Source organism: Falco punctatus (assembly GCF_963210335.1).
Source record: "Falco punctatus genome assembly, chromosome: 9".
Classification (NCBI taxonomy): domain Eukaryota; kingdom Metazoa; phylum Chordata; class Aves; order Falconiformes; family Falconidae; genus Falco; species Falco punctatus.
In genome coordinates, this window is record NC_137589.1 from 15,470,542 (window position 1) to 15,494,561 (window position 24,020).

At 37.5% G+C, this 24,020-nt stretch overlaps 1 protein-coding gene across 1 annotated transcript in view; it reads right to left on the minus strand.

Moving 5' to 3' along the window:
* Window positions 1-24,020, minus strand: part of FAM13C (family with sequence similarity 13 member C) — a 135,858-nt gene that overhangs the window by 74,763 nt on the left and 37,075 nt on the right. The window contains exon 6 of the mRNA XM_080402722.1: window positions 21,900-21,946. Coding sequence (XP_080258848.1) covers window positions 21,900-21,946 — 47 coding nt within the window. The remainder of the gene's footprint in view (window positions 1-21,899; window positions 21,947-24,020) is intronic.

Genomic DNA, 24,020 nt, shown 5'->3' on the forward strand with positions numbered 1-24,020 from the left:
TAAATGAATGAGATGTTCTTCATGCCTGGTGTACCACAGGCATTTTCACTTAATATTTCACATCATATGGATGAATCACACAAGTCTTGATCTTCCCTCATAGAAAACCTTGACTCATCTTCCCAGCCACTACTAAAAACCTTAGCATAACACTCTTACAAGCAACAGGGACAGAGAAACATATAAAATTATATGCTTACCAATAAATATTTTAAACTGAATATATGTTTACAAAACATGCTCTGTAGTCACTCAGTGTCACAGCAAGCTGTGCTTGACACACCACTGGTGGAATGTGACAAGGGTGATATGATCTGTGGCTGAGTCCTGCATGGCCTTGCATCACCCACAGTCCAACTGACACCGTCCATGTTCAGGTACCCAAAGCTATACTGGCCTTTGCGTACCGCAGTTGCATCCCATAGAACTACAGCAGAACTGCTGCCATGCCCCTTGGCTCCAACGTGCCCAGCATACTCCAGGCTACCAGATGCTGCAATGCAGACTTGTATTGCCTGTCTAGATGTACTCTGGGAAATTGATCCAGCTTATTTATTTCCACTACACTGTCAGAGTATCATAAACTACTTCCTCAAGTCCTAGTGATGGGCTCCATTAATTTTATTGAAACACAAATTTCACATTAGATTTCTAATCTGTTATTTTGACAAAGCCACTTGGACAGATAATTTTCATCAAGCATATATTATTTTCTGCTATGATATATTCTATCCCAAATTACAGAAAACTTCAATGCAAACTGATGATATATTATCCCCTGTGATACCTTATGTACAATAAACAGTCCCAGAGTCCCTAAATTATTCAGCATGATGTGATTCAGAAGCAGCATTTGCTCATATTTTCTTGGGTGAAATGTAGCTGGTAGCCAAGTGGTTCTCTTTAACCCATTCCCCAGTCAAGCAGAGCCCATTTGGTTAATTTTAAGCAAAAGAAACATATCTTTTCTTCCGTTCTTCACTTTCATATTTTCAGTTCAAGCCTCACAAATAAGCACATCACAAAAGCTAAGGAACTGTGACAGATGACAAAAAGCACCGTGTAGCTGAAGGTAAAGAGAGAGGCAAATCAGTTAAGTGGTGGAGTAAATCGTTCAGGGATGTTGCTCAATCTCCATCCCTGGTGTAGAGATCAGGTTAGACAAATGCCTGTAAGGAATGTTTTAAGTGGAGTCTACCTTGCCTTCAGGCAAAAGTATGGATTAGATGACCTCCTGAGGTTTCTTTCAGATCTGTGAGTCTATGAATATAGTAGCATTAAACACTGTCTGGAGTAGTCTTCATGGCCTCTGTAGCTCTCAGGATTAACACCAAAGTAGTGCAGCTACTATAGCAACATCACAAAGCTACTTCACCTTCTTCTATAGGGCAAAACAATGACAATCGGTAATAGTTCTGAGACTTGCTGTAACACGTGCACGTTTTTCTTCAGTTGACTGCATCTTACCAGATAAGGCAAAGTATTTTGAAGGATTTCAAGCAACAGGATTTCTAGTTGGCTGGCAAAAACTTTATAAATCATCTGGTGAGAAGCAAAACACAATGCACTTCCAGGGTTCAAGGAGCTGTGAGTTTGAGAGCTGCTTGAAGGGAATAAGGACTAGGGGAAGGCCATCTGCACCTGTAGGTTCCTGGCACTGCCCCAAGACCATCTGTGCAAAAACCTGTGGGAAGGAGAGCTTTATCCATTCAGTGTATTTAAAGTTGTTTCTGTTCTGTTCTGCTTTGGCCTGCTTCTGTTCTCAAAAGCCTGTTACCATTCAAAACAGCTACTACAAAGTAAAATAATGCTTTCCATTTTAAAGCTTCCTTAGCAGGAGCTAAAGAATGGTAATAACTGCATGAAAGCCAGGCACCCATTTTTATCACCTCATCTCTGCCCAGCATCTCCAGGTCAGAAATAGGTTTTCAATTTCTTTTTTGGCATCCACAGCAGACCTCTTTCAGGAACACAGTTCTGTGCAAGCCAGAAATCCAGAGATACAGGTAGCATCTTTGTGGAGCAGGCAGACAGAATGAAATACTGTATAATCCTCATGTATTTGGGGGGGAAAAAAAGGGAAAGTTTTTAAGGAAAATAATTACTTCTTACCCTGAAGTTATCCATTCAATTATACCTGAAATATGGCTTGAAATGTAATTAGGGAAACCTCAAGAGAAAGCCTCAGTTCTTCTTTTTTCACAGTACAACTCAAAGTAAATGACAACTGATATAACAGAAAAATAGCTTGACATATCGAAAGAAGAGGGAGCAATCGAAAGAGAAGAAAACAAAATTGTATTAACGTGTTGTTATTTTAGCTTTAACGTGAGCACTTGGGTGAAACATTATGAACTGTCATAACAGTAGTGTGTATTTCCTTTGTGTTACTAGATTTTGTTTCTGTTTGTAAGGGCTGATTAGTCTCAAATGGTGAAGGAAGAAGAGAACAGCACATGCTGCGTTAAGGCAAGTTTTGCCATGCTTCAGTGGGCAGTGGAGGTGGAAGCAGCACCTGCTTTGTCAAAGTAACAGATGCAAAAGCTATCGTGAAATTTCTGTTTCATTAACATGAATACTATAAATATTTAATTAGTTTACACACACTGAATACTCAGATCAATTGATTCCCAAGAATTTCAAAACTTTCTAAAACTTCGTGAAAAAAAATGGGGTTTTTTTGGCATTAGATTTGCTTGCAGATTGAATTCCCTGTGATCCATTACCAATAACACATTTGGACAGTCACTATTCCTATAAACTTAAGAACAAGCAAAAATGGTTTGGGGGGTTTTTTTTGCCTTTTTCACAGTCAAAACTTTATTTTTATGAAGCAGTCTGATCATATTCCTCTACCTTTTTTTAAAGGCATTAAACCTAAAATATTTGGTTATGTAGCAAATAATTTATGAACAAGGTCAATCAAACTACTATTGCTCCAAAATCAGGTAAACTCAGGAATATTTTGTTGTCAACAGTGCACAACTTGGTTTCCAGCAATACTTACAAAACCTCATTTCTAAGGAAGTATGTACAAAGTAGAATATACACTTTTGAAAAGCAACAAAGATAAGATTCAAACAGACGCTAATATAAAGCAAGTCTTTCAATAACGTGAAATAAAATAGCTGAAAGCAGAATGCCAAATAAAGAACAGAATGTAAATTCCTAAGAATCTGCAAGAAAATGATCAAAATTATTTTACTATTCTGGAGTTTAATTACAGCATCTTTGGCACCCTATTGAACAGAAATTAAGAAGAAAAAAATCCTTTATATATACATACACACATATACACAGAGATACATTTATACATTTCTTATATGTATTCTCCCTGGTTTTTGATGTTTATATTTCTGGCCCCACTGATGAAGTAGAACTTCAGAGTTCTGCTCTGTTTAGTTATTCCCTAGATTTTCATTAAGAGCTATCATTATCATCAGTAGGACCTGTGCTACATCACTGCAGTTGGAATAAAATGCATTTCTTATTGAGTTTTGCATCACTGGAGCATATAAGTGACTTCAGGGTAGAAAACTATGCAAATAATGAGTACCTTTAGGATCAAAGAGCTTCACAGCACTTGGTATAAAACTTTAGCAGCTCTTAAGTGAGCTAGATGTTCAGATCTATTGATCTGTCATTGAGATTTTGGCTCCTAAAAGGCTGTCTATGTCACTTTTCACAGTAGTGCTTTAGAAAACATTGAAAGAAATCACCTTCTAGAATCTGTCACCATGCACACCAGAGCCCTTAACTCATCCTGAGAGCAAACAGCCACATCACCAGCACCAAAACCCTATGCTGCAGACTAAATGGCAGCACCACCAGTATTCCAGCTGGAAAGGTCAAGGGCTTGGTGTATCAGAGGTCTCACTGCCCAACTCACCTCTGGACAGGTTCAAAGCATTTCACTTCCCACTCTCAAGCATGGCAAAACTTTCCTTAACACAGCATGTGCTATTCTCTTCTTCTTTCAGCAATTGGGACTAATCAACTCTTACAAACAGAAATAAAAATGTAATAACACAAAGGAAACACACCTTACAACTGACAACATCTGGCAGACCGTCATGTTCTCAATAAGAAAAGGATCATTTTAGTGGACTTCGTGCACATTGAAGAAAAGAAGATCTCAAGAGGTCACCAATGCCTTTTTTTGTATATCAGATCTTGGAAAGGTCTTCAAGCACAAGGCAACATTTTTCTATCTAACTGTAATTGATAACATCTGTGAAAACATTGCGCTGCTGATCAGCAGAGATAAACCATACAGGGGGAATAGCAGGGTGATCTCTATGATACATCAACACACATGATGAGTGGCAAACAAATCTCAGATTTTCTAAAAAATAGGGACACATACCAAGTGATGAAGGACATCTGTTGTCACACAGCTCAGATGTTAAGGTTTATGCCAACCTTAATAACAAAGCAAAACTAATATTGGAACTCCCAGATTATCACAAATACCTAAATCTACATCCAGAATTATGCAGGTGGTTGTTTTCCATATTTTCAAGTATTATCACAATGCCTTTCCTTATAAACAGACAGACAAAAGCATTTGAACTTGAGTAGTATTGCCTTTTATAATTTGGTGTTGTTTGGAGGTTTTTTTTCCTATTCTCATTGTTTAAAAAAAAAAAAGAACAAGTATTGACATTGTGAGACCGTTGCAGTTGCTCTGAAGTCATTAATCTCGCTGGCTGACCCAATCCAATCAGCCTTCACTTTTTTTTCACTGATACCTGTTGACAGTCTACCCCTAATGCAAGAGCCTGTTAATGGTCGTATTTGTACCAGGATCTATGAAATGTAATACTAGAAACAAATCACTTTCTTTTGTAAAGAAGAAAAATCAGCAGTGTATTTAAATGTGAAAACATTTCAAAAAGTATACCATTCTCCATTACCAGTACTTTGAAGAAAGTACACTTTTCCTGCTTTAAGCAGAAGCCAGCATGGTAACTGTTGTACAATTATAGGCTCAATGAAATTCTACCAAGAGGCAAAACAATAAGTACACTTTAAAACAAATCTCTCTGCTAAGCAAACCAAACCTTGCTAAACTACTCTTCCTTGCAGTTTCTGGAAAATGACATTTTCTGAATTTGACCTTTACATATTCATATTCTGGGCTTTAATCAATTTCATTTTTATGTAAACATAGACACGTTGGTGAACATATGCAATATGTTTATACCATTTATATATATTTGGTAAACAGTTTGTATTCCGTGTGTTCTTTGTGCAAAAGTACCACCTACGGATATAACTTCCTACAGCAGTTAGGTTCTACTGTCTCCACGGAAAAGATTCTCCCGTCCCATCTCTGCCACTCTTGATTTTTCCACTAGTTCCCTGCACAAACTGCTGTATTTGTGTGAGAAATATACCTAGCAAGACACTGAAGTGTTCCAAAAGCAACAGAAAAGGATCATAAAATTACAAAGGAAACTATCACCAGGTGATTTATTGTTCGGTTCCAGCACTTGTGTTTATCGGTATCATCCACCCATGCCTTGATGTTATTTTAGAAACAAGTTTTACCAAAACCAGAAATCATGCATTGTCTAAGGACAAGCCAAGACAGCATATGTACAGGTACACATTTTCCCTTACCTTATATTTATTACATATATATATATATATTTTAAAGTCCTCCAATAAATTGTTTTTTATTGCAACCCAAATATTAAAGCAGCAATTTATAGCTTTTAATTTTATGGCTGATTAACTGTGATTCAGCCAACTTATATCTGTCTCATCTCAAGAAAGAGTGAGATTTACAGTGAATTTAGCATATAAAACCCCTTACCAATAACCCAAGGTAGTACTGAGAAACAGGTTGAAGACAGGAGAACAGAAAACAGATACATCATGAACCTGTAATTCCATTTGCCTCACTTTCAGATCAAGAAAATAATCAAAGAGGAACAACCACTAAAAATATTAATGCACAAACACACAGTATTCTGTACCCTAAAGTTACTAGACGATACTATCTCCAGGATTTTTTTTCCCCATCTCAACGATTTGGCAAACGCATTTTATCTGGACTTTCTATGAAAAAGTCAAATTTGACCTTGCTCATTCTAAGAATCTCTGTGCAAAGGGCTTGCCAGCAGTAACTATTGGCCTGCTTCCTGAAAGGACAGCTTTTCAAAAACAAGGCTTTTCCCCAGAAAACTTGAGAAAAAGAATTCTTTATGGTCTCCACTGATGTCCAGCTTGTTACCCAAAATTGGAAGATAAACTAATGAATTACAGATTTTTTTCTGGAATCCAGTGTTGAGCTCATTGTTGTCAACAATAGCAGGTGGCCAGTGTCCTTGCTTAGCACTGTTTTTTTAGTTGAAGCACAACTGAAGCTGACTGAGGCCAAAATATGGAAACAGATATTTGGGAGTTCTAGGTATGACAAAGTTCAAGCGTGTAAGTTTGGGGGCTTTTCATTATTATTTTTTTTACCTACAGCTGTTAATTTACTTTAGCTTAATGCTTTTATTAATCTGCTTATTACATTCCACACAAAACACTGAGAAATACTACAATATTTCAATGCATTCTGATTTTTGCTTTTTAGAAAGCATTCAAAGTTACCTTCTCATGCCTGTTTCTTTTGACAATCTTTTTAGTTATGAAATATTAACATATTTAATATTATGTAAAAATAAACAATTTCATATGATAATGTTTAACCCAGTTATCTTTAAAGAAGAGAATCCTACAAATTTTTCCATATTGTTTTTGTGGAATATCTGATTATAAGTACCTTGCATATTGTATTTCTGTGAAAGATTAAAATTTTCAAGAGTTTGTTATCGAACTATTTCACAAGGTTTGTTCAAAGGAGCTGAGAGTCACAAGTTTTTAAGAACACTATGCCTGTCACAAATAAGGGTATAATCTCCAACAAAATTCAGTTTCTAAGTGAAAGGACAAGTCACCTAAAATATCGAAATGAAGGAAAAACCCCACTGTACCAAAACCAAATAATTGCTGCAAATGGCCACTTCAATTTGTCCAGAAGTTAGATTTTCAAGGCAGCAGTCTTTTTTTCTAGCCCTTTTCTTAATTCATTAATATTAGGAACACAATGGTTTTGAGCTAAACAAATATACTTCTGCTAACTTTTTAATATTACCTTTTGGAAATTTGGTGAACTTCTGTCATGTCTTACTTGCCACTGCAGAACTGCAAGTGTTAGCTTATGTTATCCTCCCTCAAACAACAGTCCAAAACTCACTAAAGCACTTGCTATTCTTTATAAATAAAGAGCATTAGATGAACATTTTCTCCAAATTGGTTCTTTATTTTTGTGACTGCTCTTCTAAAGCAACTTTCCCCTCCCCGCCCTGACTCTTTTTCCATTGCAGAAATGATTCATTGCATTGAATACACTGAGAATTAAGCTTTTAAAGACAGGCACGCTGCAGGGCTAAAATCACTGTTTCAGGGGTCCTGACTCAGAGAGGGAGATGTATACGCAGCCACTTAACCTGGCTGGGCAGCATGTTTGGAGCGATGGTGCACTGGCAGCTCTTACCCCAAGCAGTGCAGCTGTGACATCTCAACACTTCTGCAAAGCAGCCCATAAATAATGGTGGGTTTATGGATCCCTTTATGCAGGTTCATCTGAAAGTGTTGACACCCTCAGTGGCACCAGCCTCCCTTTATTTCTTTATTATTATTTGCAGGTTGGGATATCATTTGCATTGTTTGTCTTGCATTTATAGGCCAAATTAAGATGGTGTCTGTATTTCCTAAGCAAGACAGAAATGCTATAATTGATAGCAAATACTAAACATTTCTTGAAATTGCATTGGCAGAAATTCAGAGAATACTTTGCATGGGTAAATCATCACCACTCATCAGCCTGTCTCAGTGAGGGACACATTTTCTGAGTGCGTGGTCAGATACTGAGATGATTCTCATTAATTTAGTGACTTTGGGGAGATGTCCGTGGTATCTTTTGGTATCAAGTGTGATTTAACGTCCTACCATTGACAGCAGCATGCCTGGAGACACCAATATTAGACATTCTTGTCCAACTGTGATATTACATGTCTATTTTTTTTAATGAGGACCTGTTTTATTGCCTTAGTTTTAGATATTGCATTAAAAACCTCCAGCAGGTTATAAACTCCTTGCGCTTGGAACAGTGCAGAAAGAAAGATTCTTTGCTGGAGGAGAACCATGTCATGGAAAGATTATTTTTAGTTCTTGAGAAAACTAGACAAAAATATTACATCAATATGGATAGGAAATTGCCTAAAAATAGGCATATTCGGAATTCTTTCCTTTTGTCCTTTGTATTTCTCATACTAGTGACCTTCTCCCAGCAAAAACATGCACCAAATGGAGTTCAGTTTCTGGGATGCAGGAAACATCACCTTGCCTCTAAAATTTTTATTTCCTGCATTTTCCAAATGGTTCAAAGTGCAACTAATAGAAGTAAATCATCCTTCCTCCCCCTCCACTACCTTGATACTCCCTGATAGGGCAATGGTCAGGCAGAATAAGACATTGATCCTAGTAGTAAAACATATGCACTGTTTGCCCCTTAATACCTACTTATGTGGTCTATTAGTATTAATGGCATTTATGCATGTGTTTCAACATGACAATTATCCATCCAAGGGTCTCATTGTGCACTATGTTCTGTACTCTCTGAAGATAAAGGCAAAAAGAAAAGGTTGCACAGCTTTTGCCCATCAAGATCATGCTTTATAATGTAAATGTCCTGATCTCTCGAGGGGTTAAAACCTGAGGTGTGAACTTGCAGTTGTTCTTAATGGAATTTGAACTTCAGCTAACCCAAATAATGTTAACAGCATTAGAAAAGATGTTACTGTAAAATATGGCTTGAACAATTAAACAAGTATTTAAGCCTCATTGAAAGCTGAAATATTATAACAGAAGAAAAAGCTGGAAATACATTGAAGGTATAGATATATCTCTACATACTGAAATTTACCATAAGAAATGGTAGCATAACAAATTCCAGAACTGACCAACGTTCAGAAATGTAATCTCTCAAGTTATGGAACTGCCTCACCCCTTAATGAAACCGTTCCTTTCCGGTTAGCAAGAACAAGTGAAACTAATCTCTCTGCCAAAAAGTTTCTGTCCTGACTAGCAAGATTTAAGAATGTAAAGAACACACAAACAAGAAGCCCAAGATAGACTTAGATGGATAAATCTATCCTCATTCTATGTCACAGTATGACAGTGAGACTGTAGAAGGAGCCCAAAGGTCTCCCACAGACAGAAAGAAAGCTCTAATTTAATTTTGAAACATCTGGTTATTGAATAACCGAAAGTCCCATCTCCTCATGGGAAATTAATATTTTCCTGAAAACTTATTTGCAGTGGAAAGAGGAGCACAAAGCAACAGTCAGCAACTAGCTTAGGTATCTGTGCTAACCAGGTAGGTAAGCTAGATGTAATATTCCGGTAACATTCTAGATGACAGAAAACAGCATAGGCACAGAATGCGATCTCAAAATGTCTGTCCTAAAATTAAGCAAAAATGGCAGCCTTCTCATGAAAATCTATTTATGTAGCTGTAGATATTGTATAGCTAGAAGTATTCACTTTAAGATAAGCATGAATATCTCAGTCTGATGAACAGGCAATAAAGGAGCGAATATCATTTTGACAATAGAAAATTGAACTGGGAGATATTTCTGCCAATAAAATAAACCACATAAAAGTAATTAGCTTTCTCCAAAAGAAACTTAGCCACCCTCTCAAGTATTGTCAAGTTGCTGCTTTCAAATCTAATATTAGCTTTGTGAAGCAGAACAAATTGTTACTATGACATGTTTGGCTTTTCACTCAATTGGTATGAAAACATTTGTAATCTGACACAAAAAGTCAATTTATACAGAAAAGTATAAAACCTAAATTTAAAGGTCTATAATTTGGTTATTTTTGAATATTTGTAGCATAACTTTCCTGGGAACATGCAAGCACATCTGCTGTGCTTGCTGCTGCAACTGCAATACAGTATCTAGATAAAGCCAAGTTAATTTTAAACTAGTTAGCTCAACTACAGGCACTTCTTATTTTGCTGTAGTGAAGCCAGAGCTCAGCCTGGGCTCCTTTTCTCAGTATTCAGCTCCTAATTTAATTTTCAGAACTTACATGGATCTCTATAACCACACTTATGGTAGTTCAGCTAACTTTACTTAGCTAATCCAAACCTGTTCTTTTACTTACATTATACAGCAATTTCAGCTACCAGAATGCAGTAGACAAGTAGACTAGAAATCTTTAGAAGAAAAATCTCATGTAAATCAAGCCATGGATGCGCTCCATAGATAATAAAATAAATGCTTTGCTGATTTTAAAGTGTATTTGCAAATGAAGCTTTTTTTGGCATCAATCTGAACAAATGCGTTCAAAAAAGACTGAAATGGACAAAGTTATTTCAAAGAGACAGAATGAAGTGGGATGTTGATGTAACATTTGTAAGAAACCCATATTTTCTTGGTAACCACTTCATAATATTTTCATTAACCTGCCTCACACCTTTCAGCTCCACTGAAGGGTGACTTCACCAGCTGTCTGTCACATATAAAACTGCAGGACAAGGGTGCCTCCTCCCATCCTGGAGCTCGTACACTCCGTACACTTGCCACACCTCTGGCTCATGCAGCCCTGCCTCGACTACATCACAGCTTTGGCAGGAGCAAGGTGTAAATTTACCCCCTACCTGACAGCCCAAAGATACGTATCAGCATCACTGCAAAACTACACTGTGTTTTCTCTAGAGTTTCATGACACCTGAGACTGTATGCCTTACATGGATATTATCCAGGAGTCCACCCACACTGTACTTGTACCACCTGCTTTCCCAGCATAACCATTTTACACTTTTACAAGTCTTGTAAAATCTTCTATGGTCTTTCTAGTGTTCAGATGTGGCCAGACTGAGGGCTTAAAATATTCTCAAAAAACAACATTCCAGAAAATTTTCCAGTTCACCATTTTAATTAAATACAGCTTATTTAAAACTCTGGTACTACCTTTCAGGGCAGTCCTTGCTCTTCTAAACAAATCTCTTCATGTAAAACCCACGAGAAAAACAAGAAACCATGACGCAAACCACTCCCACAGGATGCTATGGAATATGAAGGGATACAATTTTCTGAACAGATGAGATAAATGGAAGTACTTTTTGTACAAAATTGTGATTTGGGAAAAAAAAACCAAACCAAAAAAAAAAAAAACCACCAAAAAACCTAAACATTCTGCATCAAAGAATTAAGAAGTAATACAATATATAGAATTCAAAACACAACTTGGGGAAAGAAGGGCATTCTGGCTACTGCCCTGAAAACCTCTTACCAATTTGCTTCTCTTCAGGGCAGATGGTGAAGGAGTCATTGGTTTGATTTTCTTAAGGAAGGAGCATGGAAAAATAAATGCAGTATTTTGGCACATTGAGGATTTTACTGGAAAGATATTTATCCATGAGAAAACATCTGCAGTATGCAGTTTTAATGGGATTCTGTATCTGTGTCACTAAATTACATTTTTAATCTGCACATGGTGAAGGATGAAAGCTGGCAATTGAAAGGGCTTAGCTAAAATTTTCTCTTATAATTTTTTGGTAGAGGAAGAATACATACTCCTAAGACAGCAAAAATAAACCTATGGTCTGAATTCCACTCAATATATTGTTTTTCCTGTTACCAGTTTTGTATAGTCCCTAGAGCAACCAAGTCAATGTTGGAAGTAAATGTAAGCAGCAGACTTCTCAAAGCTTTCTGTGAAACACAGTTAGCTCTTTTCATGCTGAATCTAAAACCCAACAAGATTGTATAATGTATTTTTTGTTTCATAAACTGTCAAGATAAAAATATCTAACATTTTTTCATTTGTGCTCACATTAAAAGGAGTAAATGAGCCACATATCAGTCTTCTCAAAGTTATAAAAATATTTCACAATATCAAACAAGTAAAGCAAATTAGGTATCACAATTGATTTAAAAATATTTCAGCAGTGTGATCGGAGGCTTGCCTGCTTGCAGTGTAATCTGGCATCTTTTGCTGTTAATATCTGAAGTCTTCCACCTGCAGGCTATTAGCTTTACGGCTTCGCAGAGAAAGAGTCAAAAGAACTGATAAACAGAAAATGCCAGCCATTTTTGCCAGCCAACAGAAACTTCAGAGGTGACATGCAAAGCTAGCCAATATGAAATAGCTCAGCATGAATTTTCCATTAACTCGGGAATATACTATTGGTATGGAAAACTACTGAACTTCAAATCAGGAAGAAAAATGATGCTGCTGACATATCCATTTCAACATATTACAACTAAACCAAAACAGAAATTCAGAGAGTTTGCTTTTATGAGGATTATAGTGTGAAACAGTAGGAAGAATACTGGTTTGGTATTTTAAAAAGAGGTTATTTCTTTTAAAGCCATGGCTATAGGACAGGGAATGCAAATTATCATTGGTTTTGTGAGATACCCTAACTTCACTATATCATCAGACTACTTAGAAAAATTTTATATGCAACATATATGAGAGAAAAGTGCCAAAACTTTGGAAAGTCCCAAATGAAAATGGAAAATACTTTGGAAAACTAGGTGGCAAATTAATGTCAGCGTTTCGCACAAAAAATCATCAATATCAGAGACAACAATAAGCAGTCACTGAAAAAAATGACAACCCTAACTATTAAATTACGGATTGGCCAAAATATATTAACTGCACATTCACACACAAATCTGTCTGACCAGGTGTAACAACTGGATGAGATATACTGCCCACTGCATGGGATCGCAATAGTAACACACAGTTAGCAATCCTCTACTAAAGAAGTATATCACCTGGAAAAAAGGATGAAAGTGACATTCACTACTGGTGAATGGTCTGAGAAAGAAATGAAGCACAGTTACCTTAAAAGGATGAGAACAAAATAGCCAACATATGCATCAGTGTAAAGTCAAAACTCTACTTGAGTTTGCAAAGGCCCTTAATAAAACTCACATGGTACTCCTGCAGTTACCCTGCCTGTGCAGTAAGTACTACTCCCTGTGGGTGCAGGGACATGGAGGGCAGAAATCAACAGAAAGCTGAGGAGATCAAATACAGGCCCCAAAACACTACTAGGCATTCAAAAAAGCCTCAGCTCCAGACATTAGGGAACATTTTTGAAATCCCAGGGTGGTGTTCCTGAGCACTGCTGGCTTTTCGTGGTGACCACCACAGCACTACCCAACACAGCACACTTCCAGCATGAGCCAGAGCATGGCCATGAGGTTGGTACATCTCCCGCCCTGTCCACAAGGCCTGAACTCGTTTCAGATCCAGGGGCCTGCATACACCATCCACATGTCCAATATCCTCATCAACCACAGCTAGATTCCACAAGGTTTGTCTGATCTTGCTCAACAAGAAAAGTACTTGTGCCACGTTTGAGGTCTGCAGTCCATGGAAGCAGAAAACTGAAGCATCCAGGACTTCCATCCCTTCTGTAAAACAGTAACAAGCACTGCACCAAAAACTAGGGAAGAGACATTTTGTTTTCCTTTCCTTCCCCAGCAGTGGAGGTTTCCTCTAGAAGACTGCATACAAACCAGGATCAGGCTTTCCTTTCTCAGTAGCGATGTGGCTTAAGGAAAGACTGATGAATACACATATTTTCAGAACCCAAGCAGTGCACAAAATTGCACTTCTAAACCAAACCCAAATCTTTTTCATGTTGCCAGTGGCCTCATAATGGAAAGGACATCAAAAAGTATATCAGTCCACCATCACTGCAAATATCTGCTGGTATAACTTTATATCATAACGAGCTCTAGCTGAAGTAATACAGGCATGACTCAGATGTTAGATTGTATCTAACTATACAGTTACTAATGAATTTGTGACATTGGCCATACATGCAAAAAGATTCACAGCCACCTAAAATATCAGATGTTGTACTTGCAAAACTTGTGCTCTAGCAAAGATCTGACTAGAAGTTTTTGCATTCTAAACTCAATGAAGCGTCACTAAAACATTCCATATCATCAGAAAGGGAGCGCTTTGCAGAGAGATATGGGTCTTAAGAAATTTTTTTATCAAGAAACCTTTTTGGATTAAATACTCTGGTAAAATGTGGCAAGAAAGTGACACAGAGTGATCTGAAAATAAAAAATTCTGCCATAAAACAGACTACAAAACAGTCTCTCATGAATACATCAAGCTCTTTGAGAACTAAGAATTAACTACAAGGCAATGAAACAATTTCTGTCTCAGGAAGGAATACTGAAATCCAACAGAGGAAGAAGTGTTTTGGTTTTTTGGTTTTTTTTTGGTTTTTTTTTTGGTTTTTTTTTTTTTTTTTTTGGTAATCTAAAGCATAATCACAGAAGCACAGCTCAAATGAGAGCAGAAGGGGAGGGGGGAGAGGAAGAAAAGAAGCATCATCTGCTGGGGACTGCTGCCTGCTAGACCCGCTAACTGTGCCAGAACGAAGCTAATTGCAAAGGTCAGATGGAAGTGTCTCTGGTCCAGATAAGTAGCTGTATCTGAGAAAAAGGATGCTCTTTTTGCCTGTCGGAGTTCTAGGAGCATCTGGACAACACTCTTAGTCATACGATTTAGTTTTAGATAGTCCTGCACGGAGCAGAGATTTTGAATTGATAATCTTTATGGGCCCCTTCCAACTTCAGATACTCTACGATTCAGAGAACTGGGATAGGATGTAGAGGAAGTTTAGCACCACTAGTGCTGCCTAAAATTAAAAAATGATTCCTTAAGAAAGCTTTGCAACTTTATTCAGCTCTTTCCTTCAGCCACCACACATGCCTGAGCTATGAACACATATCAAAGTTTCCCTAGGGCACCTGGAAGGATTGGAGGTGCTGCACTGATCCAGAAGGCGGAGAACCAGTGCCTTGAGGTATCAAGAAGATTGAGAAGTCCAGGCAAATTACAGATAACCTAGAGACCAAAACTGGAAGTTCCCCACACCCAAGGACCTGGTGTGGGGCGAGGAGACCCATGGGTCAAGCATGGGTGCTACACATAATGGTGCCAGGGGCATTAATCCTCTACTCAACAGCAAAAGATTTAAACACATATCACAGCCCATGTTCTCTTTTGTTGCCCACAGCTCTGCCATCTGCACAGAAGTGTTACAGCATGGATCACGCATTGTGTACAACATATCGTAAAAGGTCCTTTTTCCTCACACCAAGGAAGAATCTGAAGCTTTATTAATGCTTTCCCTTACTCCTTCCAGGCAAAAGCCTGTGGCATGTGACAAGAGGGTATTGGGACTTTTACTTAGTAAGAAAAGTCTCTGAGCCTTCTCTACAGAATAAAAACATTGCCTTCAAACCATCTCCGTGGTAAAATAAAAATGCCCCATTAATTAGAAAAAGCCTCCACAGCATTCCCCATTGGTCATATCAAAACAGTATAGACTTCATCCTTTTAATTACTGCCAGAAATCTTTTATCACAAATGATCAGGACTGTGTAGTGAAAAGCAACACTAAATAATATTTTTGTTAGCCACTAAAATTATTTTACTACTTCATAAAGAGCCAAAAACTTTATTTAGTTCACTGAAGTTAACCATAGTTGAATCTTCAGATCACAAGAAAGCCAAAGCAAAACAGATAATATTTCAACCCAATATGCTAGGAATGCAGAAAAGTTGAAATATTAGAGCAAGTTAATAATTTTTTCATTAAATAAGGCAAAATCAGAGGCTTTGTATATTGGTAGTTGTTTAGAAGTGCCTTCAAACTCTTGGTTCAGAATATTCCATTAAACGTGACAATTAATTAGTGGGCCTAATGATCCCCTCTTCAGCAGTCTGAGAGAAATGAACAGGAACTTCTTTTCTGGCCATCTCCATCCTCTCTGGAAACATTTCGCAATATGTTGCAATAAATAACTAGCATTCCTGCTCTCCCGTGCAAAGAGGGTTTTTTTTCAGGTTTTTGTGTCATTACTCTCAATTACTAAATTTCTCCAAAATAACTGAATAGAATTAAACATCTAGATGGCTTGTGGTATCAAAGAGTATCAGAGAACTTCTTTCTCAACCCACTGAATTTCTGTTCTCTGTAATAAAGCAAGATCTGGTCCAGAGTTACATCCCAGACCAGTAGTCATGGAAAATAACATTACCACTGTTTCTATGATGATTCATATCCTTTAATTTTCAAATTCTCTTGACAGTCCTGCTGTGCCACAAACATCATTAATGTCACACTAGAAGAAAACTACAGATCTTAAGTGCTATATGTGAGAAAGGCATAAAATCCATAATCTGTTATTTTTCAGGCTCAGCCACTGTCAACAGTATATCTGCAGGAGAGTAACGAAGTCAATGGACAATACAGGTCTTCAATATTTCTCAAAATAACAGACCATAAAAAGTGAAAAACATAATTGATCATAAAAATAAAAACAACCCCTAAAATATTCCGTATTGAAAGTGCTCATTTTATGAAAAAAATCTTTGCATATCACTTTTCCCACGCAGTCTGAGTCGTGAAATATGTTAAGATGTTGAAGCTAGAGTTGGAAGCTAATATAAATTCCAGGAGTTGCACAGTTCTGGACTTTTAACTTTGTTTCAGCAGCAAATAACACTAGCTCTGAGACACTTTGTTTCATACTCTTCCTGTGTGAAGAAAGATTTACTCATTAACTCCCTCTAATGCTAAGGTACTACTCCAAAAACAGAGCCCAGTACCAGACTGCACGACCATACTGCTCACGATGGCAGGAGCAGTACATCAAGAGCTAGGCATTCAGCTTTCCCTCTCCCCTGCTCCTCACGCCTTTGTGCTCCTCATTGACACCAGAATGACCCTGTCCCTGAAGCCCAGAGTTGGTCCACAGATAGCCTAAAGGAAGAACAGTACATGCAAAAAGAGTTGGCTATTTATATATTTTGCAAATGCTTTAATTACGCTATCACTACAGCGCACAACAGCATCATGCTTTATAAAGCACTGAGAAAATTTATGGTAATTAGAAAGCCCAATCAGCAATTCTCACACCACAGGCAAATTTCGTTTGATTCAGCAACAGTTAAGGGAAAAATGTAAAAGGAAAAAAAGGCTTAAAGGTATTTGAAGTTACAGACAGAGGAATCTAAGCCTGTAGTCTAAAGTATATTTAACATATGTTTGAAATCTGTTCTTCTCAACAAGGGCTCTGACTTGGGAACATGCTTCTTGACTTAGTTCTCCAGCGTTTTTTCTCTCATTGACATAACTAGCTTATAGTTTCTCGGGAAAAGAGGTTTACTCCATAAGAAGAACTATCAAGAGCTAAAAGCAAATGCAACTTTAGCGTAGTAAATTACCTGCCATCATAAAAAAATGCTGAACAGAAATACAATCAGCAGTTATACTAGTATAGGTAATGCTCAAACAAGAGACAGTTACCGATTACCTCAAGTTAGGAAAAAAAAAACCTGGGTTTATAATACAAAACGGTTCCCTGTGGTGGTTCATACACCTTTTACTCTTAGAGTATCTACTGCCCAAGGTGATCCTAATTCAGTTCCCAGTCAAGATACATCACCAGGTAGATCAGAAATACAGCCCCTGTTATTCCAGAGAAGTTCAGAAGGTGCCCAAGGATGCCAGCATTAAACATCGCTGTTTGATTTGAGAGACAGACTGCATAAGTCAGAAGTAAAGTAAGCCCAACCTCAGACTCCATAGGAATTTTGAATTTTGTAGCTCAATACCGTCCCTAGTGTAAACTGGACTGGCTTCTCTTTCTACATAGACTACCCAAAGCTCTTAAGTTAAATAAATTCTACTTTCATAAGAAATCAATGGGGAAACAGTTAATGAAATTCTATTTCTTCAGTTCCACCCACACATCTATTATGACTCATGTTCCTCAAAGTTGTTTCAGCTTTCAGGGACATTAGTGCTTGCCTCCTTCAATTTACTGTAGCACTAGTTATACTGAGATACAGACACCTGCTTTACAGCTGTGAGAAAAATAAGCTACTTGACAGCAATTAAGGTAAAACTTTGCTTTGGCATAAATTCTGGAAAACTGCTATTTCCTCAGTCTGTCATGCTCCCTAAAGAAAGGGTGAAAAGTTAGCAAATTTTAATGACTGCTTTTAAGGGGAAATGATGGAAACTCAGAGAATTATACTTGCAGATTAAAAAATGGTAACCTAAAATTTCTGTAGAGTTCTGCTGTCAAACCCCTAAAGCTGAAAATGAACCCACTGAACTACAATTTACAATGATTGCTGGCAACACTTTCCAAGGATTTTGCACACGTCACTTGCTATTGGATTTAATTTTACTAGAGACTGGATGAAAACTATTCTTCACTTGGAAAATACTCAAAAAATCCTTACATTTATTTTTTTTCCAACAGCGTAAGCTAGCAAAGAAATCTTGACATTTGGCACAATATCTGCTTAGAAAGTGTAATTCCATATTTTATGTTTGCATCCTCATCCAAGCCACTTCAAATATTCCCTGCTGCATACCCTGTATCAATATACAGAACTCAAAAGTGCACACGCACATAGGGCAGAATTGACCTGACTCTGTAACTGGATCACGTTAGCTATAGTCATTCATGATAACCTATTAGAGAAGATGTGACTGCATCTGTTTAGTCTGGATCTATCCCTAGGTGCCTACAAGCAATGCCCAAAATGACTGGATTTGCTTTCTCTTGACCAGCCTGATTGCATAAACAAAAAGAATTAGTGTGAAAAACATGACTGTAAAAAGAAAGAAGGTAAAAAGGATTAATGTAAACAGTGGAGTAACAGTAACAGCAATGAAAACAGGTCTTTCTAAATGGGCGTGAGGGAGCTGAAACAGTGGTATCCTATCACATTACAGATTACTCTGGAGCAAGGGTGCACATGCACGTGACAGGGAAGTAATACCAAGTAGATTTAAGCTAGTACAGAAGGCTGTGTGGATGCACTGCCCCTTAACCAGGTTTATTTTGGTTTAATTCTTATCAAGCAGAAAAAAGTCAAAGAAAAATGAGACATTCTTTCAAAATCAAAGGAAAAAGGCATCATTTAGAGTTTTGCATTACTTCAGCTAACATCAAAGTAAGCCTGTGTACATCAGTGTGTGTAGACACACAAAATTTGAGAGACTAAACCAAAGCCAAGAGCATTTGCTGATTAATGCGTCTTCATCATTGACCTCACTACCAAGAAAATACCAAAACTAAATTTTTCATTTCCTATATTTGGTATGCGAGAAGAAAAAAACACCAAAAAGTAATTTTGGTGTACTGCAAGAGACATTGGTATCTCAAGCCTACTGTGTAGCCACAGATTCCAAATCCTGGTCAATTTTTCTGAATCAAAGGCAAAAAAATCAGTTTAAAATATAAAGCACGATCAGAAAAAAATCTGATCAGAGAAAAAAGTACTCTGGAAAGTTTTATTACACACTTGCCTTTGTTCGTCAATTTTACCATCTTTGATCTTTAAATTGTCATTGTGTTTGCATATTTTATGAAAAACACATTAGATGAGGGAGAGAGGGAGGCACGTGAAACATCAGCCTTGTGATTCCTTCCTTGAAAGCACACTTCACCCATTTCAGACTTTTCTTTGTGGACTTGCTAGTTTGTTAGTTCCTAGCCAGTTTCAGACACAACTTTCTTGATAAGTTTGACAAGGTATATCAGTTTTATATCACTAATATTTTATACTCTAAGCTCTCTGGCTACTTGGCATATCTTTTTCAAAAAAGGCAACACAATTACGTTGGTATTGGGAAGTGTATAAAGGAGTTAGGCAGGGTAAAAGACCAGTTTCTCATAACAATAACAGTGGTATTTGTGCCTACTAGATTCAACAGTTTTCAGCATCATGTATAATCAGACTGGTGACACTACCCTGGTTACACTGTGGTGCCATGGGGTGTTCCTGCAGCTGTGCTTGAATTTAGCCAGCAGAATTAGTACATCTAATTACATTTAACAATTAGCTTTTACATGAAATGAGGAAACAAATTACAAAGCCCAACAGGATGAATCTGCCATAATAATTTTTCCCCAAAAGAAAAATATCCTGTAGCATTTCTAAATTCTTATATATACTAGTAGTGTGTCCCCCAAGACACACACTTTTATTTGCCATTAATAACAAAGTTAATTCCAGTAGGGTTGAAGCTGAGCATTTCCAGTCTCCCTGTTGATATGCTCCAGTGTTCGTAAAATACATTCACGCACTTTTTTTTTCTTCTTTCTTTTGCTCCCCTTTCATTGCAAATACTGAAATTCAGCTGTTTCATAACCTGGATGAACATCCAAATCATTGCTTACCAACTGTGCAAGACAGGAGAGACTTAACTTGAGTCTGATCAGAAAAAAACCCACAATTGCCAGTTGTTCTATTTTGATCGAATATGTAGAAAAAAATGCCCAGAATTCCTATTATCTGCTGAACCTGGTAGTCCGTCTCAGATCCAGAAATAAGTTAGGGCTATGTGCAAGTCCTCCACTAGGCCTAAACATTCAATATGATTTAGAAGATATCATCTGAGAGAACAGATGATTATTTCAAGAGTAATTTCTATAGTGATAAAGTCTCAACATTGGAATGTACTATCTGCTGGCACATAGAGAGAGTATCTCTTGAAATCTTCTCCCTTGACTTTTGTTCCCAAATAATGTACTATACTCCCTTATTGCTCTACTAGTATTTGATTAGCTTTTGGGAAATGCCAGCTCGTCTCTGCTTCAATAGCTTTGTCTAAAACCTTGAATTATCTTTCCTAGTTCTCTCAGAAAGCTATTTCCTAACTAATGTGGTTTATTAATCTGCTGCATTCTGGCAAAGCAAGCAGAATATTAAGTGAGATACTTCAGCAGCATCTGGCATTACAAAATATCTGGGAAATACTTGAAGTTGCTCTGAACCATAACACCTTTTCCTCAGCTCTTTCACTGCAGAGCACAATAAACTTGGCTTCCATTATGGTGTTTCAGTGGAATCTCAGAACAAAACTCAAAACCTAAAAGACTTGAATGTGTACCATGATTTTTTCGGTGGCTATTAGCTTAGTCCATTAGCTACTCCAAAATGCAAACAGGGGTGGGAATGCAGTGCTGTATGTTTAAGTCTTACAAGTTAAAACATTCCTTTAAGAAATTTTTTTGGCTAAGCTATGGTCCTGTGGTCAGACAAGTCAAATGCTGGAGAAATAATGCAAGGAAATCTAGTCTTGGGGCATAATATAACACTGTTTGCTTACACAAATGCAAGTCTTATAAAAGCCAAGTCTTTCTGACAGAAATACAGTGAAAGATTTCAGCTTTGTGTGTTTAGACATCGGTTTTTCTCACTCCAGAAAGTTTAGCCATCTGCATAAAGCACAGTCATTGCACAACCCAACCCTCTCCAAAAAGCAGCTTTCAAGACACTGACTTCACTGCCAGCCCGCTCCCCGTCCCAGGACTAAGCACACAGTTATTGATACATCTACTCTGTATCTCAGCCTACAGGTGCAATACTGAACTGGCACAAACCCATGAAACACTTTCTGAAACTAGGCAGTTCATCCTTGCAGCTTAGGAAACACCAACATGTGACCCAAGATATAGACGAGTATAAGTAGAATACAAGAATAGAGGAATACTGAAAAAAACAATTAAAAAATCCCAAACAACCCACCCAGGACTACATTTGCTTGGGGGTCACCTGGTGACATTGCCCTGCTAGGTCCCCTTTTATCTGTTTACAGCTGATATACATCAGCATTAAGATTTTGAGAAGTTTCACTTTTTAGGTTATTCTTCTAACAAACCAATTACCATTACATTATAGAAGTACATTATACAGATTGGTAGAGAGATGTCAAAAGTTTCCATGAAGCAGTTAAATAACAGGTACTTAAATTCTACCTTAATAACATGAGTCTGTCTCTTTCTTCATCTTCTGTGTTGTTTTCCTGTGTAGAGAAAAGAAACAAAATGTACAAGGCTGGATTTCAATTCAAGACCAGCTCGGTCCACTGTTCAGTTGTGCTGTTCTTTTCTGTTTCCAGGAGAATAAACACTTCTTGCCCATTAAGTGCTTGTAATTTTCTTGTCATAGTCAAGACTGCACCCTATCATCTTCTAGCTGGCAGCCCATGTGAGGGAGCAGGAAATTCTAACACAATCCTAATAGAAACAGCTGGAAGAAACATCACCTTTAGAATATTAAAATATGATTTTTAACTACAACTAAATTAGGGACACTTTTCTACACATGATAAACTCAGTAAAATAAACTCTATTTATGCTATAACTCAGCAGGAACACAAATAAAGAAAAAGTGTACTAAAAAATACCCAGGCCATAAAGCATGCCAGTGCACAACACTTCCTTTGAAAGGAGGAAAATAAAAAGGGGAAAAAGAAAAAAAAAAACACCAACTTTTTGAGAAATAATAGGTGTTATTTTTTATTTTCTGTTTACTATTATACAATGATAATAAATCCAAACCAACAAGGAGATCTCAGTTTGGATTCAAAAGAACACTTTCCCAAGCCCAAACATTCTGTAGCCCGAGTGCAGCCATCCCTACTCCCTGAGAAAACCTGGCTCTGCAGCTTTTCACATTGATGTCATCTATTCCACATATTAAATTTCCTTCTGCTCAGGGTACCTGCAATGCTACACAATTTAAAGAGCTATGATAAACCTATAATTGGTAAGCATTGTGGCAAACAGAAGATACAAATTAAAAACAGTAAGAGCTCTTCATTGAGTATGGGAGGCATCTGTAAGAAACACCAAAATAGCCAAATGGGAAGGATTTTAAAAGTCTCTCCCCAAACTAGCTGGAACTTTTGCCATTTAAGACTGAACTAAGTTTCAGTCCTCAGTGGTACTATTTTAATTTATTTTAAGAGATAATAGAGTTTTGAATCAGATCTTGTGTTATCTAGACTCTAAACTGTTAGCAAAGTAATTGGAAACAAAAAACTATTTTGTCTTTGCCAACCTTTTTTGCTTTTTATCCTTTCATCCCTTGTGATTTTTCCTGCCTCAGTGCTATATCCTAATCTAGAAAATGAGGACATGACAAGTATTCACCAGTTTGTAGTATAAACAGAAAAAATGTTATTGTAACTAAATCTGTCATGCAGTTACGACACGGTAATGAAACAGCCACTACATAACCTAATCAGACCTACCCAGGAAGAACAAATCATACACAAAAAGGGATCAAGTAACCTTCTGTTAACTCCAGCCTCAAGCAACCTTACAATATTTATCATAAAAATGGAAAACTTCTGATTTAGGCCCCAAATCAGGCAAACACTTAGGCATGTGCTCAACTCTAAGACCTTAAATACGCTAAGCACTTGCTAAGTAGGTTGGCAAGCAACTGCCTTGTTAAATAAAGCAAGACCTAACTCATATACACACACACATGCATGCACACACAGAGCGGTCAGTGCCTGCCAAGAGGAATTTCAGGCATAGCACTGAGCTACACTGTTTCCATTCATTTACATTACTAACACTAATAATGCTCAGGTGAAAAGTAAGATGATGAGCTCAACAGCTCTTAGATCAATGTTTTAAACACGTGAGAATGCCAACCTGGAACCCCAAGCTTTTTCACTTCCTTTCTTTGCTCTCCTCCCCTAATACATGCATATAGTTTCCAGTTTCACTACAAATTTCCCTGACTGTAAATAAGGAATTGCATTTTTTTTAATCTTGATCCCCAAACATACTGGTTCTCACTTTTCAGCATGAGAGTGTGTTGAATTTACCAACTGATATAGCTGTCTGAACGTTGCAGACACTCTGGGACAAGGGCAACTGCTTCTGGGCAGATGGTTAAGACCTCCTGAGGCCTCTTCTATCCCGAGTTATTCTGCAGTCTTAAACCAGTCATTTCCCATAGCTCTGTGGCTGCAGTACTCACTTAGGATGGAAAAGCTAGGTCCAGTTCCCACATCTCCCCAGGAGCACACACTAACCCCTGCAAACTCCAGCGGGTGAGCTCATTTCATCCCATTCAGT